This window comes from Dendrobates tinctorius, unplaced genomic scaffold (assembly GCF_039654945.1).
Source record: "Dendrobates tinctorius isolate UK_male_01 unplaced genomic scaffold, ASM3965494v1 ptg000035l, whole genome shotgun sequence".
Taxonomy (NCBI): Eukaryota; Metazoa; Chordata; class Amphibia; order Anura; family Dendrobatidae; genus Dendrobates; species Dendrobates tinctorius.
This window is the reverse complement of record NW_027361703.1, coordinates 5,781,210-5,799,454: the sequence shown is the minus strand read 5'-3', so window position 1 is coordinate 5,799,454 and position 18,245 is coordinate 5,781,210. Positions and strand designations below refer to the sequence as shown.

The 18,245-nt window shown below is 41.2% G+C and overlaps 1 protein-coding gene across 1 annotated transcript in view; it reads right to left on the bottom strand.

Moving 5' to 3' along the window:
* The window catches only part of ADAMTS20 (ADAM metallopeptidase with thrombospondin type 1 motif 20), a 266,796-nt gene that overhangs the window by 163,096 nt on the left and 85,455 nt on the right, over positions 1-18,245 (bottom strand). Inside the window, exons 4-6 of the mRNA XM_073573240.1 lie at positions 6,995-7,248; positions 3,830-3,913; positions 1,464-1,588 (exon numbers count right to left, since the gene is read on the bottom strand). Of these exons, the coding sequence (XP_073429341.1) occupies positions 1,464-1,588; positions 3,830-3,913; positions 6,995-7,248 (463 nt within the window). The remainder of the gene's footprint in view (positions 1-1,463; positions 1,589-3,829; positions 3,914-6,994; positions 7,249-18,245) is intronic.

The following is an 18,245-nucleotide window of genomic DNA, read 5'->3' as shown; positions in this document are numbered from 1 at the left end:
CGGCTACTGCTAGTTGTTGTTGATAGGTTCAGGGGTCTGCAATCCGATAGCTGCCAACTTCTCTGGTTTTCTGGACTTAGCTAGTATTTCTGTTTTTGCCTCCTGCGGTGACTCATTCATAACAAGTAATGACATACTGCTTGCCACTTCTCCCGACGTTAGACAACCCATGAGAACAGTGCACAAGGTTCTGATGACGCGATCGTCTGCTGCAGACTGGCACTCACTATTCATAAGGAACAAAACTCTGTGTCCTGATGGCTTTTTGTTCCAGCGCACCTCCCAGAGTTAAATAATCTGGGGGAGCGATGTATGCATTGCTGAAACATGTCTTATTCTCGCTGTACTTGCAGGTGCCACTGCCTGCTGATGTCAGTGCCTGGGCCCACTGGAGAATACTCTGGGTCTTTACCTATGTGAAAGTACAGGCAGAGGCTTGCCAGTCACGGTCAGAAGACGGGGAGACGCGACTGAGGACGCACCTGTACGACTAGCACACAGTGAGACTCAGTCCCCGGCAGCTATTAAAAGATTTTCTGTGAAACAATGTGAACAATGTGGCAAACGTACATGGCTGTGATCGTACAGTCAGTGGCTGATAACACCTCTCAGGGTATGTGCACATATTGCGGCTTCATCTGTGGATCCGCAGCGGACTTGGACCTGCGGATCCGCAGCAGTTCTCCAAGGGATGTACAGTACCATGTTATCCTATGGAAAACAAAAACCGCTGTGCACATGCTGCGGAAAAATCAGAGCAGAAACGCATCGGTTTATTTTCCGCAGCATATCAATTCTTTGTGCAGATTCCACAGCATTTTTACACCTATTCCATTATAGGAATCCGCAGGTGTAAAAACGAAGGCCAAATCCGCACAAAATCTGCAGGAAAACCGCAGGAAATCCGCAGGTAAAATGCAGGCATTTTGACCTGCGGATTCTGCAGATTCCGTGCAGAAAAAATCTGCACACGAATCCGCAACGTGTGCACATACCCTCAGATTCCCTTTAAGCAATATTGCAAAGAAAAGAGGGACACAATTCCTCCAGAACAGCATGAGAGACTAAAAAAGTTATATTTATGGGGTGTAATTACTTTTTCACACATTGCGTCTTCATTTTGGCTTAGTACTTGTGAAATAGTTAATGGCACAATATAATCTGTCATGTGTTGCTGTTCAGCAAAAATTGTATTTAGCTGTTTTTACCTAATTTTAAGGCTTTCTAAGGACCACATTTTTTCATTATGTCTTGATACGTAAAACAGTCTTCCAAATGGATATACTTAATTTTTCTCATGACTGCATGTCATCAAATACTAAATTTCCAGAAAAAATAATAATGCATTATAGAAACCTGGAAATGCCACAACATGAAGAAAGTAATGATGGAAGCAAAAGTTACAAACAGAACAAAAAATGCAGTGCAAATCTACTGATTCAAAAAAATCTGATAAATGATACCTGGTTAAAAGAACAGCTGTATCATAGTGAGATGGATGAGAGTCATCAGGAATATTTTGTGTTCTTTGCCAGACACAAAAATTCTGAAGTGTTGTAGCTGCATTAATGTTGATTACTGGTCCATCCTTCATAAAAAAAGAAGAAAGAAACAGCTGAAAAAATAGTTAATTGATAGGTCAAATATTTTCTATACAAAGACAGAGGCTAAAAGATTGGTATTCAATAAAGTGAAATGCAAGATTCTACATCTGGGCAAGAAAAATGAAAATTACATCAACAGAATGGGAGGAATAAAGCTAAGCAACAGCACATGTGAAAAAGACTTAGGTATACTAATAGATCACAGACTATACATGAGTCAACAGTGTAATGCAGCAGCAAAAAAAGGCAAACACAGTTCTAGGATGCATTAAGCGAAGCATAGAGTCTAGATCATGTGAAGTAATTATCTCCCTCTACTCCTCCTTGGTCAGGCCTCATCTGAAATATTCTGTCCAGTTCTTGGCACCCCATTTAAAAAAAAACATTGAAAAACTGGTTAACGTTCAGAGAAGATCTACCAGGATGGTGAGCAGACTGCAAACTATGTCCTACGAGGAGCAGTTAAAGGCTCTGGGAATGTTTAGCTTGTGTAGAAGAAGGCTAAGGGTATGTTTTCCACATTCAGTATTTGCTGCGGATTGGACGCTGCGTACAGCCGCTGCGTCCAATCCACAGCGGCCATATGTTACAGCATAGTGGATGGGATTTTATGAAATCAGTGGATGGGATTTTATGAAATCAGTGGATGGGATTTTATGAAATCTCATCTCCACTATGCTTTCAAAGACGCAGGTGTCAGACCTGCGTATACACACATGCGGCGCATCTTTATAGACAGTAGCATGTGTATTTGTCTTGCGGAGACGCTCAGTCTCCACAAGATAAATATCACAGTCTATGTATAGGATGCGGTGATTCTGCATGTGTTCAATGAACACATACGGAATCCCCGTGCATACAAAAGCCGGCAGCACTTTGGACGGAGCTGCATCCAAAGCGCTGCCAATACTGACCATGGAGACATACCCTAAGAGGTGACTTAAAAGCTGTCTACAAATATTTGAAGGAATGTCACAGTGTAGACTGTTCATCCTTATTCTCATTTGCAGAATGAAACACAATCAACAATGGAATGAAAATAAAAGGGAGTAGATACAGATTAGACATTAGAAAATATTTTTTGACAGTGAGGGTGATCAATGAGTGGAACAGACTGCCACGAGAGGTGGTGAATTCTTCTTCAATGGAAGTCTTCAGAGGCTGGCCAGACTGAGATGGTTTAGCGAATCCTGCATTGAGCAGGGGGTTGGAAAAGATGACCCTGGAGGTCCTTTCCAACTCTAACATTCTATGATTCTATGATTTTACACCTCCTCCTCATCTCTGCCTACCTCCCTACTTGTCCTCTCCACGGTACTGCACAACCCTGTATCTCCTCATCATCTCTGTCTACCTCCACACCCAACCACCTCACAGTACTGCACAGCCCTACATCTCCTCATAATATCTGTCTACCACCCTACATCTCCTCTTCACCTTTGTCTACCACCTTACCTGTCCTATACATAGTGCTGCAACACCCTATAACTCCTCATCTTTGCCTACCACCTACTCGTCCTATCCAGAGTGCTGCACCACCCTACATCTCCTCATCACGGTATACCATGCTACTTGTCCTCTCCACATTACTGTACCGCCTTACATCTCCTCCTCACCTGTGTCTACCACCCTACCCGTCCTTTTCACAGTGCTGCACCGCTCTACATCTCCTGCTCACCTTTCTCACCTCTGTCTATCTTCTACCTGCCCTCTCCACAGTGCTGCACCGTCCTACACCTCCTCCACATCATTCTAACTGTGTTCTCTTTCTGCTAAAGATCCAGTTACAATATAAATTGTGATTTGCTCTGCAGACAAACATGTCCACCACATAGCAAGGCCACTTTAATATGGGAAATGTGAATATGCACAGTGCTCATTCTTTAAAAAAGCTAGTAATACATGCCAGACATGAGTAAGCAAAACATCAGAAGGATTATTTAACTATTTTTCATGTAAAAATTGTGACATTGCAATACGTTTTGGACATTAATGGTCCAGATGAATGGTTTGTTAGGACAAGCCTGTGTCAGATCAATTTTTTTTCTTGTCTATGTGGCTGCTTTTAACTTGCATACCCTTGAAGTTAATTGTATGCCTTCAACAATACTGTTCATTTAAATTCTGTTAAACAAAAATGCAAATTGCCTCTTCAGAAAATGAAAATGGAATTGAGAATGAACATTGTGATTCAAATGTGAGAATAAAATTGTTAAATAACATACCTGTTCATTGTGAATGACAATTAGCTTTACAATCAAGATATTTATGAGATTCCCAATGCTTCGATCTTTGTAGATAGCAGCAACCTAGCATAAAACAATGTATCATTGATCATATACAGTATACTCTCTTATGACGTCAATGAGCAGTTAAGCCAAAAAACTCTAGTAGACTGACACGAGAAATTAACTGTGATGAAAACATCAAAAATTCTTTTAAAAAATCTCTTGGATATCTTCACCAAGGTCTCACTGCATAGTTCCATACACTCAATTCATATGCCGCTACATCACCATTTCTTAAATGACAACACTCACTTGTCCAGAGTGCTGCCTAAACTGAATTCCTGGCCTTGCACATTCCCACAAAAATTGCAGGAGCCGAACAAGTGCGCACACAGCAGGAACAGTCTCATCCCTCAACTTGTCTACATTTCACTACTGTGTGATCCTGTTTAAAACCTCTTTAGCTCCTGCACTGTCAATGAGGACCACAATCAAGCATTTGGGAAGTGTGCAGCATGTTGTAAAACAGTGCATTGCTCTCTTGGCCAAGACAAGGGTGCACAGAGAAGCCTTCATTTGCATATGCAATAAAACGGCTTTTGTGTACAATTAAGGGACATAAATACTGTAGGTATGATTTCTATAGAGGCTGCGTCACTTGCAGGACTGTATAAATACTTTTAATTGAGTTTTGGTGGGTGACAGACTCCATTTAAAACGTAATAACACAGCGCTTGTGTTGGTTGGTTCCATAGTAGTGAATGGAGTGGTGGCCACACTTGCGTATTAGAAAGTCATTTCCAAAGTATGCTTTAGCAATAGAAATATATGAATCATCTTTCTTTATGTTGTGCATTTGCATAATCCATTAAACAAGGTATTGAAAAGTTATATGGCCCCCTGAGGGAGCCCACGCGAAACGCGCGTAGGTGCTGCTTAGGTACTTGGTCCACATGGGTGATAGATGGGTAAGAGATATTAAGAACTAGCATTTGCAGTTTTGGTTTCCAGTGATCATTATGGTTATGGTTTCTCAGTGCAGTCACAATGAATTACCTTACTGATGAGCTTACATGGTGTGTTTTTGTACTGGTAGAAATTTTATGTGATGCTAGCAATGTAAATATGTTTAGTATAATATACAAACTATATTACTGTACTAGCTAATAAGTTCTATTGAATTTCATTGCATAGTATCCCTTCCCAACCCAAACACATATATGTGGCATGCAATATATTGACACCTGTATCTTGCTTATCCTTTTGACTTCATGTTTGTTGTAATTGTTATATACCTTTTTTTTAAGATATTTGTGTAATAAAAATTACTATTTTTTGGATGGACTAGTTACTCCATTTTTTCTTGTGTATGAATTGTTGTGCAGGAGTTTCCATCGTACATATACTTAGCTCCTTTCTATATATAGCACTAGGCCTAAAAACAATTAATTCTTAGATTATCAATTCTGTTCTGTGGATATTGATACAAGGCATTTATAAGTAATACGGTAAGTAAAAGATGAGGGTTAAAAAAAAAACCTGTTCATGTGTGAACATTCTACTTTAGTATCTTTATTTATATACATGGAACAGAGTTAGGAAGAGGATTTTTTTACAGAGGCTCTTAATCAAGGGTGGGTGCAGGCTGCTTAGCACAAGTGATCATATCAAATATCACACGACATTCCTCTTGGCACACAACATAGCATCCATATATAGAAACCATTTACTCATACTAGTATCAGAAAATAAACCATGGGATTCTGTTTCAAATGTAGTGAGCTCCCACAGGAATAACCAAACCCGTCATACAGTAAGTCTTGCAAGACGGACTCATTTAATCAGGATGATTCTGGTTAAAAACCCCATTGGTGCATCATTTGTAGTCTGTCTCTTGCCATTAAGGTCTATTTATTATGTATCAACTGGTTCTTTTTAGTTATATGTTCTACACACAGGGGCATAACTATAATGGGTGCAGGGGTTTCCGTCGCACCTGTGCCTTGGATCCTTGAGAGACCCCAAATAGTCCCTTTTCCCATATGAAAAGATTAGTACTTTAAAAGGGAAAGCATCATGTAAAAAAACACTATTAACCTTCAAATATGGGCTTAATCTGCAGGATAACAGCACCGCACTGAGTGCCCTGCTGCCAGAATTAGTGATGTGTCGCTCGCGAACGAACCGAGACAAAGAGCCGGCTCCCTGCTGTGAACAATGGGAGCCGGCACCCCAGTGAGAGCCACTAAAATCCCTGAATGGCTCTCACTGGGAGTAAATTCCCAGTGTTCGGCAGACGTAACCCCGCCCACCTGAGAAAAACGCCACCCACTCAACAATTTAATTGGCTACTAGCAAGTGGGCAGAGTTTCTGTCATAGGTGGGGGGGCTTCGGATGCTTTATGTCAACATAAATATGTGTTCACATATTGCAAACACATATTTACTAGGGATCCATTTAGGATCCAAAAAGAGCCGGCTCTTTTTGGTGAGCGGAGCCATGAGCCGGATCATCAAAAAGAGCCAGACTGCCCATCACTAAATGTATTCCTCCCAGCAGCATCGGGCTTTCAGTTACAGAGGACCGGCTTCAGTCACCGATCAGTGCATAGTGAGTGGTTACTCTAACCGAGCATCCAGCACTGACAGACTGATATCCAGCTCAGTATTAGAGCTGGCTGTCAGTCAGTGAGGGGTGTGGTTACAGCTGTCGCTCATTATGCACTGAGCAGTGACTAAAGCTGCTCCTCTGTGACTGAAAGCTGGAAGCTGCCAGAAGGAATAAAGTTAATTTCCTCCCAGAAAGGGGCTCTCAATGCAGGTACCAGTCAGCTTCAGAATGCTATAAACCTGCAGATTAACTCCATATCTGTAGGTTAATACCATATTATTTTTACATGACATGTTCCCTTTAAAGACTTTTGAATTGGGGGCCCTGATGGAGATTTTGCATTGGGGCCACAGGCGTAAAAGTTCAGCATTATCTACACAAGCAATAAAACCACTTACGATAATAACTATACTATCATAATAAAATTTACATACTTGATACATAGAGAATGGCGCCATAGAATGACATGCCATGTTATGGAAAGGAATATTAGCCCACTACAAACACACAGTATGTTATTTGTTGTGTCAAATTACATCCCCGTTACTTACAATTGACATTAGAGTTAAAACATAGTGCTGTAGGTTTCTGCCATGATGGCGCACCATTTTTGCATCTGCTGTAACCATGAGCTCTACATATCTTGGATATGAAATAAAGCGTTTCCGTCTGACATGTGACCTGTTTCCTTCATCTTTAGTCTCGTTGTGTGGCAAATGTTCAAAAAGTGCAGAGTTTGTAAACATAATAAGATCTTCAAAGCCTGAAGCATGTAATAATGCCGAATCTTCCTTCATTTTATATTCTATAAAGAAACAGAAGTTATCAGCAAGTAATTGTGTAATGTAACTAACAGTTCAATGAACAGAGATCAACAACTATTTTGTAAAAGTGCATGCATATAGACGTGCTTTGATGTTGCTTAGAAGTGACTGAAATGTTTGTTATGACACTTACAAGCCATGCAAACAATACATTTGGCAGACTTTTTTCCTACCCAAATGCAATGGACATTTAAAATGAGAATACCTTTAAATCATATAGTGGCATGTAAATGTTCGGGCATCCCTGGCCATAATGACTATTATTGTGAACAGTTAAGCAAGTTGAAGATGAAATGACTTCTAAAAGGCCTAACGTTAAAGAGGACACATTTCCTTTGTACTTTAGGCAAAAATATATATATATGTTTTCAACTTTTACATTTTAAAAATTACATAAAGGAAAATGGGCAGATACAAACGGTTGGGCACCTTGCATAGTTAGTACCTAGTGGTACCACCTTTTGAAAGTATTACAGATTGTAAACGCTTTTTGTAACCAGCCAAGAATCTTTCAATTCTTGTTTGAGGAATTTTTATCCATTATTCTTTAGAAAAATCTTCCAGTTCTGTGAGATTTCTGGGTCATCTTGCATGCAAAGCTAACATACTGTAACACTGAGGTCTAGCCACAGATTTTTAATGATGTTCAGATCAGGGGACTGTGAGGGCCATTGTAAAACCTTCAGCTTGTGCCTTTTGAGGTAGTCTATTGTGTATATTGATGTATGTTTAGGATCGTTATCCATTTGTAGAAGTCATCTTTTCAAATTCAGCTTTTGACATTGGTGAAATACCTCGTATGAGTATTATGGCCTCTACTAACACTGATCAGTGGGAACATTGAGAGTTGGACTTCATTAATGATAGCTCATCAATTTCAAGACTCTAAAACCCATTACATCACTCCACTTCATAGTTACTACAATGTAAATAAGTTGGGTATCCCAACCTGTTGTCAGTTATTCCATTTAGTGCAGTCCCCAATCAGCTTGTCACAGACATGCTTGTTGCCAGTCAGGGTCGTTTAATGCAGCGCATCACACAGTGTAAATGCACCCATAGAGTGTAACTACAATGTGTGAAGATTATTACCTAGCAACACTAGAAAAACAGCTGTTATTGTGATAATAGATGGTTCTTCAAGTGGCCACACACAGTTATCTCTCTAGACTCCCAACATACATTAATGCTCAGCCAAGCGTTTATGTGTCATCAATGAAGAGTGAAGAGAAAACTGCTAGTAGACTACTTGGGCAACGGCATCATCTATCGGAAGAGTCAGAACACCGCCATGCTCATTAGACGGTCAGAATATCCAGAAGATATCAGCAGCCATGGCCAACCTGAATCTAAAGTGTAGGGGGCATTTAGATTACATGTTAACATCACATTATGGGTGTAGATTAAAGGCATGCAATGCAGTGGCGGTTTTTTACTGCTTCAAACTGTATAAAAAAAGTTCATTCTGCTGCAATGTCCTATAAAGTTTTTTAAAAAAGCACATCTGTGAATGCCACGCAGATAAAAGACAAATGGACCTGCTTTTACCCTTTTACCCTCCTTCCAGGGAATGATGGTTTAAGATTATGCTCATCATATAATAATAAAAAATATATATTTCTACAGCGTCAACATATTAGGCAGCACTTTAAAATTCAGAAGGGACTTGTACAGACAATATTAGACATTATAGAGTAACACATAGTTCAATAGATACCAAGAGGAGTGAAGGCTCTGCTCACAAGCTTACAATCTATGAGGCAATGGGGAGACATGAAAGGTAAAGGGTAAAAACTGCTTGTTATGTATGGTCCAGCCATCAATATAATAAATACAGGCATCCCAAATAACGCTTCATGGGCCGGTAATCAGCCAGTATCTGTACAAGTATAATTACAGAGTTCTATTAAGTACCTAGAAGCTATGTAAACAGATGATACAGGGGACCAGATACAAAGGAAAATTTAGGCAGAGAAAAACGGAAATGGTTAGCTAAGTGAAGTGAGGTGAAAAGGTCAGTCTACAGAAATGCATTTATGGCATGCTTAAAACTCTGGGTATTGGGTTTTCATCGAATTGTCCTGGGTAGTGCATACCAGAGAATTGGTATAGCACGCAAGAAGTCTTGGAGATGGGAGTGGTAGGTTGTGATTACCGAGTCATTAGCAGAATTTAAAGCATGAGTACAGTGGTAGACAGAGATGAGTTAGATGTAGAGTGGTACAGAACTGTGGTGTGCTTTGTGGGTGAGAGTGATAAGTTTATATTGTACTCTGTATTGGATGGGCAACCAGTGCCATGACTGGCACAGAGTGGAGGCATCAATGTAACAGTTAAACAGAAATATCATCCTGGCTGCCACATTCAGGATGGATTGGAGAGGGAAGAGTTTAGTAAGGAGGCCAATTAGTAGAGAGTTGCATTAGTACAGATGAGAATAAATAAGAGCAACAGTAAGAGCAAAGAGGTAAGAATATGAGCCACTTTCACAGGGCACATGCTAAATATGTTTACTAAAGATCTTACACACACTAAAGCCGTCAAAACTGCCAATGTTAGCAGGATCAATCGACAATACACTGGGTGCAGAATTATTAGACAAATGAGTATTTTGATCACATCATCCTTTTTATACATGTTATCCTACTCCAAGCTGTATAGGCTTGAAAGCCAACTGCCAATAATGTAAATCAGGTGATTTGCATCTCTGTAATGAGGAGGGGTGTGGTCTAATGACATCAAAACCCTATATAAGGTGTGCTTAATTATTAGGCAACTTCTTTTCTTTTTGGCAAAATGGGTCAGAAGAGAGATTTGACGGACTCTGAAAAGTCAAAAATTGTGAGGTGTCTTGCAGAGGGATGCAGCAGTCTTGAAATTGCCAAACTTTTGAAGCGTGATCATCGAACAATCAAGCGTTTCAAGGCAAATATCCAACAGGGTCGCAAGAAGCGTGTTGATAAAAAAAGGCGCAAAATAACTGCCCATGAATTGAGGAAAATCAAGCGTGATGCTGCCAAGATGCCATTTGCCACCAGATTTGCCATATTTCAGAGCTGCAACGTTACTGGATTATCAAAAAGCTCAAGGTGTGCCATACTCAGGGACATGGCCAAGGTAAGGAAGGCTGAAAAACGACCACCTTTCAACAAGAAACATAAGATAAAACGTCAAGACTGGGCCAAGAAATATCTTCAGACTGATTTTTCTAAGGTTTTATGGACTGATCAAATGAGAGCGACTCTTGATTGGCCAGATGGATGGGCCCGAGGCTGGATCAGTAAAGGGCAGAGAGCTCCACTCTGACTCAGACGCCAGCAAGGTGGAGGTGGGGTACTGGTATGGGCTGGTATCATCAAAGATGAACTTGTGGGACCTTTTCGGGTTGAGGATGGAGAGAAGCTCATCTCCCAGACCTACTGGCAGTTTCTGGAAGACACCTTCTTCAAGCAGTGGTACAGGAAGAAGTCGGTATCATTCAAGAAAAACATGATTTTCATGCAGGACAATGCTCCATCACATGCATCCAAATTCTCCATAGCGTGGCTGGCCAGTAAAGGTCTAAAAGAAGAAAAAATAATGACATGGCCCCCTTGTTCACCTGATCTGAACCCCATAGAGAACCTGTGGTCCCTCATAAAATGTGAGATCTACAGGGAGGGAAAACAGTACACCTCTCCGAACAGTGTCTGGAAGGCTGCGGCAAGCAATGTATGTTGATCGTAAACAGATCAAGCAACTGACAGAATCTATGGATGGAAGGCTTTTGAGTGTCATCGTAAAGAAAGGTGGCTATATTGGTCACTGATTTTTTTTGTTTTTGAATGTCATAAATGTTTATTTCTAAATTTTGTGTTGTTATATTGGTTTACCTGGTGAAAATAAACAAGTGAGATGGGTATATATTTGGTTTTTATTAAGTTGGCTAATAATTCTGTACAGTAATAGTAACCTGAAAAAACAGATATCCTCCTAAGATAGCCAAATCTAAAAAAAAAAACACTCCAACTTCAAAAAATATTAAGCTTTGATATTTGAGTCTTTTCGGTTGATTGAGAACATAGTTGTTGTTCAATAATAAAAAGAATCCTCTCAAATACAACTTGCCTAATAATTCAGCACGCAGTGTATAATGCTTTTGGATAGCCTTCTCTCTGACTGTATCATCTCTTCTAGAGGTTCTTTTTAGGGTTGCTGCATGCCAAGTAGTCCCAAGGATCAGCTCTCAGAGGCCACATGTTAACATTTTATGTATTAGACAAGGTAGACCCCAGCTAATTATACTTCATGGTTTTACATATGTTACATACTGTAGTGTTTCGATTCTCCACTGGTGTCTTTCTAGAGAGCTCAGTACAGGAGTCTAATCTCAAATATGTATAGCCGACACATTTTAAGCAATATGGTCTCCTTCTGCTACAACCACACAGCTGTAGCCCCTTCCCAGAGCGTTGTTTTTAGAGCATTAGATCATATGTGTTGTATTGAATACAGTTAAGCCATAAATGTTTGGCATTGAACCAGCGGTCAGCTATAAACATAGCCATACATTTTCATTAACTAAATCTGAAAAGAAAAATATATCAAATGTACTTACAGAATGTGCTACATGATAATAATAATCTTTATTTATATAGCGCCAACATATTCCGCAGCGCTTTACAGTTGAACAGTTTCAAACACAACAGTCATAAGTAATAACGTTAACAATACAATAATTAAAGCGAAATAAGACGACCCTGCTCGTGAGCGCTTACAATCTGCAATGAGGTGGGGGCGATACAAAGCACAGGTTTGTATTTACAATGATGTATTTACAATGATGGTCCAGCCATCTTCAGGGGGTGGGGGATAGATGGAGATAGTGAATGGGCTACACACACACAAGCATAAGCATATTGTATAAGCGTATAAGGATATTTACCCCTTAATGACAGAGCCAAATTTTTGAAATTTAATAGTAATAACTCTGGAATGCTTCAACATATCCCATTAATTTTGAGATTTTTTTTTCATGACACATTGTACTTTATGATAATGGTAAATTTAGGTTGATGTGTTCATTTACAAAAATAACAGAAATTTGACAAAAATTTCAGAAAATGTACAATTTTCAAACTTTTAATGATTCTCCCTTTAATACAGATAGTCATACCACAGAAAAACACTAATAAATAAACTCTACCTCATGTCTGCTTTACATCAGCACCATTTGTAATATGTTGTTTTATTTTGTTAACATTTTAGAAGGCTTAAAAAAGTAGCAGTCATTTTTCATTTTTTCAAGGAAATTAACAAAACTTTTTAGGGACCTATTCAGTTGTGAAATGACTTTGGTGGTCCTATATATTGGAACCCCCCAAAAGTGGTACCATTTTAAAAACAGCACCCCTCAAGGTGTTCAAAATTTCTTTGAGGTAGTTTATTAACCCTTCAGGTGCTTTTCAGGAATTAATGCAAAGTGACCTAGCAGGAATGAAAAAATGTATTTTTACCACCTAAATGTCTCCAACTTCTGAACAGGCCACTGTAGCCATCAGAATCTAAGGCCATTATTTGGCCATGAATAGCCATAGCAAATGCTAGGACCACATGATCAAGATCTCAGGGTGCCGATGGGGTTAAAGAGGGAGCCTCCACACTCTGTTAACCATCTAGATGCAGTAGTCACTATTGACCGCAGTGTTTAAGGTATTAAACGGCCATGGTCGGTGCCAAAACTGATAGTGGCTGATGCAGCGAGTTGTCAGCTATAGTGTACGGCTGATAGCTGCTGGACCGTCACCCTTAGTGGGATGCTAGTCTCTTTATTGCAGGTCAGCTTTAAGTTGTATTGGCGGTCACTAAGGCGTTAAAAAATAGTTCTAAACCAAGATGTATGACTGGCTTATAAGGTTTGTCAACCTTATCATTACTCAATAGGCCTGAAAGCAAACCATAGTGCAAGCTTATCCACTAAAGTCAGTACCATGGCTCCTGGTTTCCACATCCATACTTGACAGGAGGATGTCTGCCATTTGTTGAGCGTGCACTAAGCATTCTTAGCTAGCAACTGCAGGCAAAGCCGAAAAGCCTTACTGCGCATGCGCCGGTTAACTAAGCCCCAGAAGTATTTTGCTGTGTTCCGGGGCTTAGTTAACCGGTGCATGCGCAGTCAGGTTTTTCGGCTTTGCTCGCAATTGGGCAAAGCATACTGCGTGTGCGCTAGCCAAGAATGCTTAGCGCACGCTCAACAAATGGCAGAGACCTACTCCTATTCCTCAAAAAACTGCGGACGGCGGCCCAGGATGGGGAGGCGGCACACATCAGGAACACCATCCATCGGACCGGACCGACCTCGTTTTCATCGCCCGCCAAAACCAGGTGACAGATTCCCTTTAAATGTTTTCTTTCTATCTGTGAATTTTATCATCTGACCTTATCTTTGCAACTCTGTCAGTAGTGCATGTAACCTAAAGTGTTATTTCCTTAGAGGTTGTTAACACATAGCATTTTCTCGGCAACAAAAGAGCATTGTATAGTCTGAGTTTCTGAATACCACAGCTAAATTGTGCACATTTTGAATGGGTTTAGGTGAGGGAAAGGGGGTTATCCTTTTTTATGCATTTTTTGCTGCTAAGTCTCTTTAATCTCAGTTGTAAAAAAAGACAGTAAAAAAGCTTGAAGAATTAACATGTTGCTTAAAAATACAATGCAAACCTGTTGTTGCTACCAACCTTCCTGTTGTGCCCGGGATCGTTGTTTGCCAGCACAAAGTGGTCACGGACGCTCCTGCTGGTGATTCAGCTGCCTCTGCTGACGTCACTTCAACAGAGCAGCAGCTTCTTTTTTCTGTCCTGTTCTGTCAACCGGGCGTGACTTTTGATGTCATTCTGATTGACAGTCGGCACCCCCTGTTAGCCAATCACAATGATGTCAGAAGTTCCACTCTGTCAACAAAGCAGAGAGGAAATGAAGCCGCCACTCTGTCGACATAACATCAGTAGATACAGCTGAATCGCAGTCAGTAACCACTCTGTGCCAGCAAAGAACGACGGAGGGCACAACAGGCAGATAGGTAGCAATTACCTGCCTGTTAGTGCTTAGGCTCATTTTTTTTTTCACAAAGTCCCAGATATCCCCTTTAAATGGAAACTGTCACCATACTGTTTTACAAAGTGAATGGAATGCAAATAATGGTTCTACATGGGCTCAGTTTTCAGACCCTTTTTGTCTGATGAAGTGCCATAGACATAGATTTAAAGAATCTGCCACCAGGTTTTTGCTGCCCCATCTGAGAGCAGCATGATGCAAGGCCAGAGACCTGATTACAGTGATATATTACTTAAAGGGGTTATCTGGTCTAAATCGATAAGTCTGCAGTCACTCTGTGTGTCTGCAGACTGATGAATTCTCTCAGCACACACTGCGCTGCGAGGATTCGCCGGTTTCTGACCTTGTACCGGAGGGTATGTAGAAGTTATACATACTCCTGGCCAGTGGGCATGGCCTCGCTTCCATACACTTAAATTTGGCGCAATAGCTTCTTCGTGCATCGGGGCGGGACTGTGGGTAGGGTTTTTTGACTCTGCATTTGTATCAGCCTTCATCTTTAAATTTTGTGCTAGCGCCGTCCTTTTACCAAGTCCTGGCGTTCTCCAGCAAAATGGCGCCAGAAGCGGGGCATGCTTAGATTAATCTCCGGCGCGCTCCAGAAAAATGTCGCCGGTGTTCTGCACATGCGCTGCCAGCTGCACCATTTTGCTGGAGACCGGAAGATTAATCTGAGAATGCGCCACCTCGGGCATCAATTTGCTGGAGACCACCGAGGGTTAACCCCCTAGTGACCACCAATACCTCTATTTACTGATTTGCAATATAAAAGAATAGCATCCTCTGACAAGGGACCATCCAGGAACTATCAGCTGTACACTATAGCTCACAACTTGCTGCATCAGCCACGTTCAGTGTTAGCACCAACCATGGCCATTTAGCCCCTTAGACGCTGCTGTCAATAGTGACTACAGCATCTAAATGGTTAACAGAGTGTGGGGGCTCCCTCTTCACCCCCATTGGCACCCTGAGATCTTGATCATGTGGTCCTGATGTTTGCCAAACGCAGTTCATGGTCAAATAACGGCGTTAAGATTCTGACGGCAAAAGTGGCCTGTTCAGAATTTAGCAACATTTAGATAGTAGATAGTAAAAATAAATTTGCTCATTCCTGTTATATCACTTTGCATGAATTCCTGAAAAGCACCTGAAGGGTTACCCATACCCTACCCATAGTCCCGCCCTGGTGCACCAGGAGGATATTTCACCAAAACTTCTAACGTGAATTAAACAAGAACCAGGATGCAGATTTTTTCACTACTGGTATTCATTATGTCAGTATAACAGGGCCAGTATGGCCATATCTTTACATTAACAGGTTAAATCGTGATGACAGGTTCTCTTTAATAAACAGGTCTTAACCATAAAAACCATGCCCAATCTATACGTAACGCATCCACTATCCATGTCATTAGCAATCAAAAAATGACCTTTTTGTGCAATTCGGTCACATGTGATGATTTGCAACAATTTTTGACACTGTGTAATGTTCTCTGCACTTTGGAATTTGGCGTTTGTGGTGGTGTGCATCCGCAATACCTGGCTCTGGAAATAAACTGAAAAAAAGATAAAATCTGCACCAGAAATCCTTTTGGGATATTCCCTAAGGGTATGTTCCCACGGTCAGTAAACGCTGCAGGTTGGACGCTGTTTACCTCCATAGCATCAAACCAGCAGCGTCCAGATGTTACAGCATAGTGAATGTGATTTCAAGAAATCCCATGCCCACTATGCATGCATGAATGCCTTCGGCTTCCCTGTGGAGACGCACATGCAGCAAGTCTTTCCAGGCCGCAGCAAGTCAATTTGTGTAGCAGAGAAGCTCCATCTCCACTGCGTAAATTACCTATTCACCATCATTAGATATGGTACAAATGTATTATCTTTCTAGTCACATGCATATTAAGTGCGGGAACGCAGCATACTACGCATGTGTACTAATTTAAATAAAGATGTACCTTTATTCAGCCGGAAGTTCACCTACACTGCAGTTCTCGCAATGAGTTGAGCTGATCGCGAGAACAACTGCGCACGTGACCGACGGGAACAGGGTTATGGGTTATCTCCAGTCACTAGCCAAGTTCTCACGATCAGCTGAGCGTGAGAACTGCAGTGCATGTGACCGCCGTTATCTCCTACGGTCATCAGCTTCAAGCTCCGCTGTGTCTGGATGTCAGGCTGAGTGGTGGCATAATGCCACTGTTTAGCCAAAGGCAACCAGATGTAGCAAAGCTGGACTCGTCATGGGACAGTATGTATATCTTCTCGGCGGACAGGTGAGGATATTGTTGCTTTTTTATTTTAATTCTCTTCCAGGAGATGAGGGCGTAGGAGGAATAGGCAATGCAGTAAGTATGGTTTAATTAAGATCTATTAAATGAGTCTGTGTCATTTCAATTAAAGGACTTTATTCTGGCTGTGTCTTTATTTACCATGTAACTACAGTATAGGATTAGTAATGGACAGGTGTCTTATGGACGCCTCTCCATTACTAAGCTGTGGGATTAATGTCACCAGACAATACAAAGGTGACATCAACCCCACAAAAATTACCTCACCTGCCACCACTACAGGGATAGTGTGAAGAGCCACAATTGGTACATCTTTGGATGTGCGAATTGTGCGGCGGCTGCAGGCTGCTATTTTTAGGCTGGTGAGGGCCAAAATCCAAGGGCCTTGCCAGCCTAAAAATATCAGGTCGCAGATATCTGCTTTTTACTTGGCTGGTTAACAAAAATAGGGGGACCCCACGCTATTTTTTGTGGAGGGGATCCCACTATTTTTGCTAACCATTCAAGGTAATTAGACTTCTGCAGCCTGGAATTATTAGGCTGGCAAGGTTCATGGATTCTGGATCCTTACCAGCCTGAAATACCAATCCCAGTAGTCTGCTTTACTCTGGCTGGTTAACAAATATAGGGGGACCCCACACTATTTTTTTTGAGGGGATCCCACTATTTTTGCTAACCATCCAAGGTAAGCAGACTGCTGCAGCCTGGTATTATCAGGCTGGTAAGGTTCATGGATATTGGATCCTTACCAGCCTCAAATACCAGTCCAAGTAGTCTGCTTTACTCTGACTGGTTAACAAATATAGGGGGACCAATGTTTTTTTTTTTAATTATTATTTATTTAATAAAAAGGAGGGGACTCCTCTCTGTGCTTTCCTCCTCTTCCTGTGTCATGTACTTTCAGCTGTGTCACAAGATTCATCATTATTTAAATTAGTACACATGCATAGTAAGCTGAGTTCCCGCACTTAATACACATGTGATTAGGAAGACAATGCGGTTTTACCGCCTCTAATGAAAGTGTACGGGTAATTTAAGCAGCAGTTTCTGCTATATAAATTGACTTGCTGCGGTCTGGAAAGACGCGCCGCATATCCGTCTCCACATGGAAGCCAGAGACGTCCCTGCACGCAAAGTGGACATGGGATTTTATTAAATCACATCCACTATGCTGTAACATCTGGAAGCTGTGGGTTTGACGCTGTGGATGTACGCAGCCTCCAACCTGCAGCGTTTACTGACTGTGAGAACATACCCCCAATACATCTGCAAACAGAAAATCACTTTGTTTTCCTTCCCAGAAGCCAACTTTCAATTAGCTTTATTTCAAGTGACAAAAAAAAGCATGCAATGAAAAAATGCATCAAAAACGCAGGTGACCTGCCAGTGAACTTAGATGCATATTTGGTGCAGATTTCACCTGGATCAAATCCTGAGCAAATACTGAGCCAATCCTGACCGTGTTCACATAACCTAAGGCTACGTCCACACGGTCAGTAACCGGCAGTGTTTTGAACGCAGCACATGTCCGCTCCAGCCAAAGCGCTAATCACCGCGTCCTATACATTGCACTGGTGATATTTATCTTGCAGACT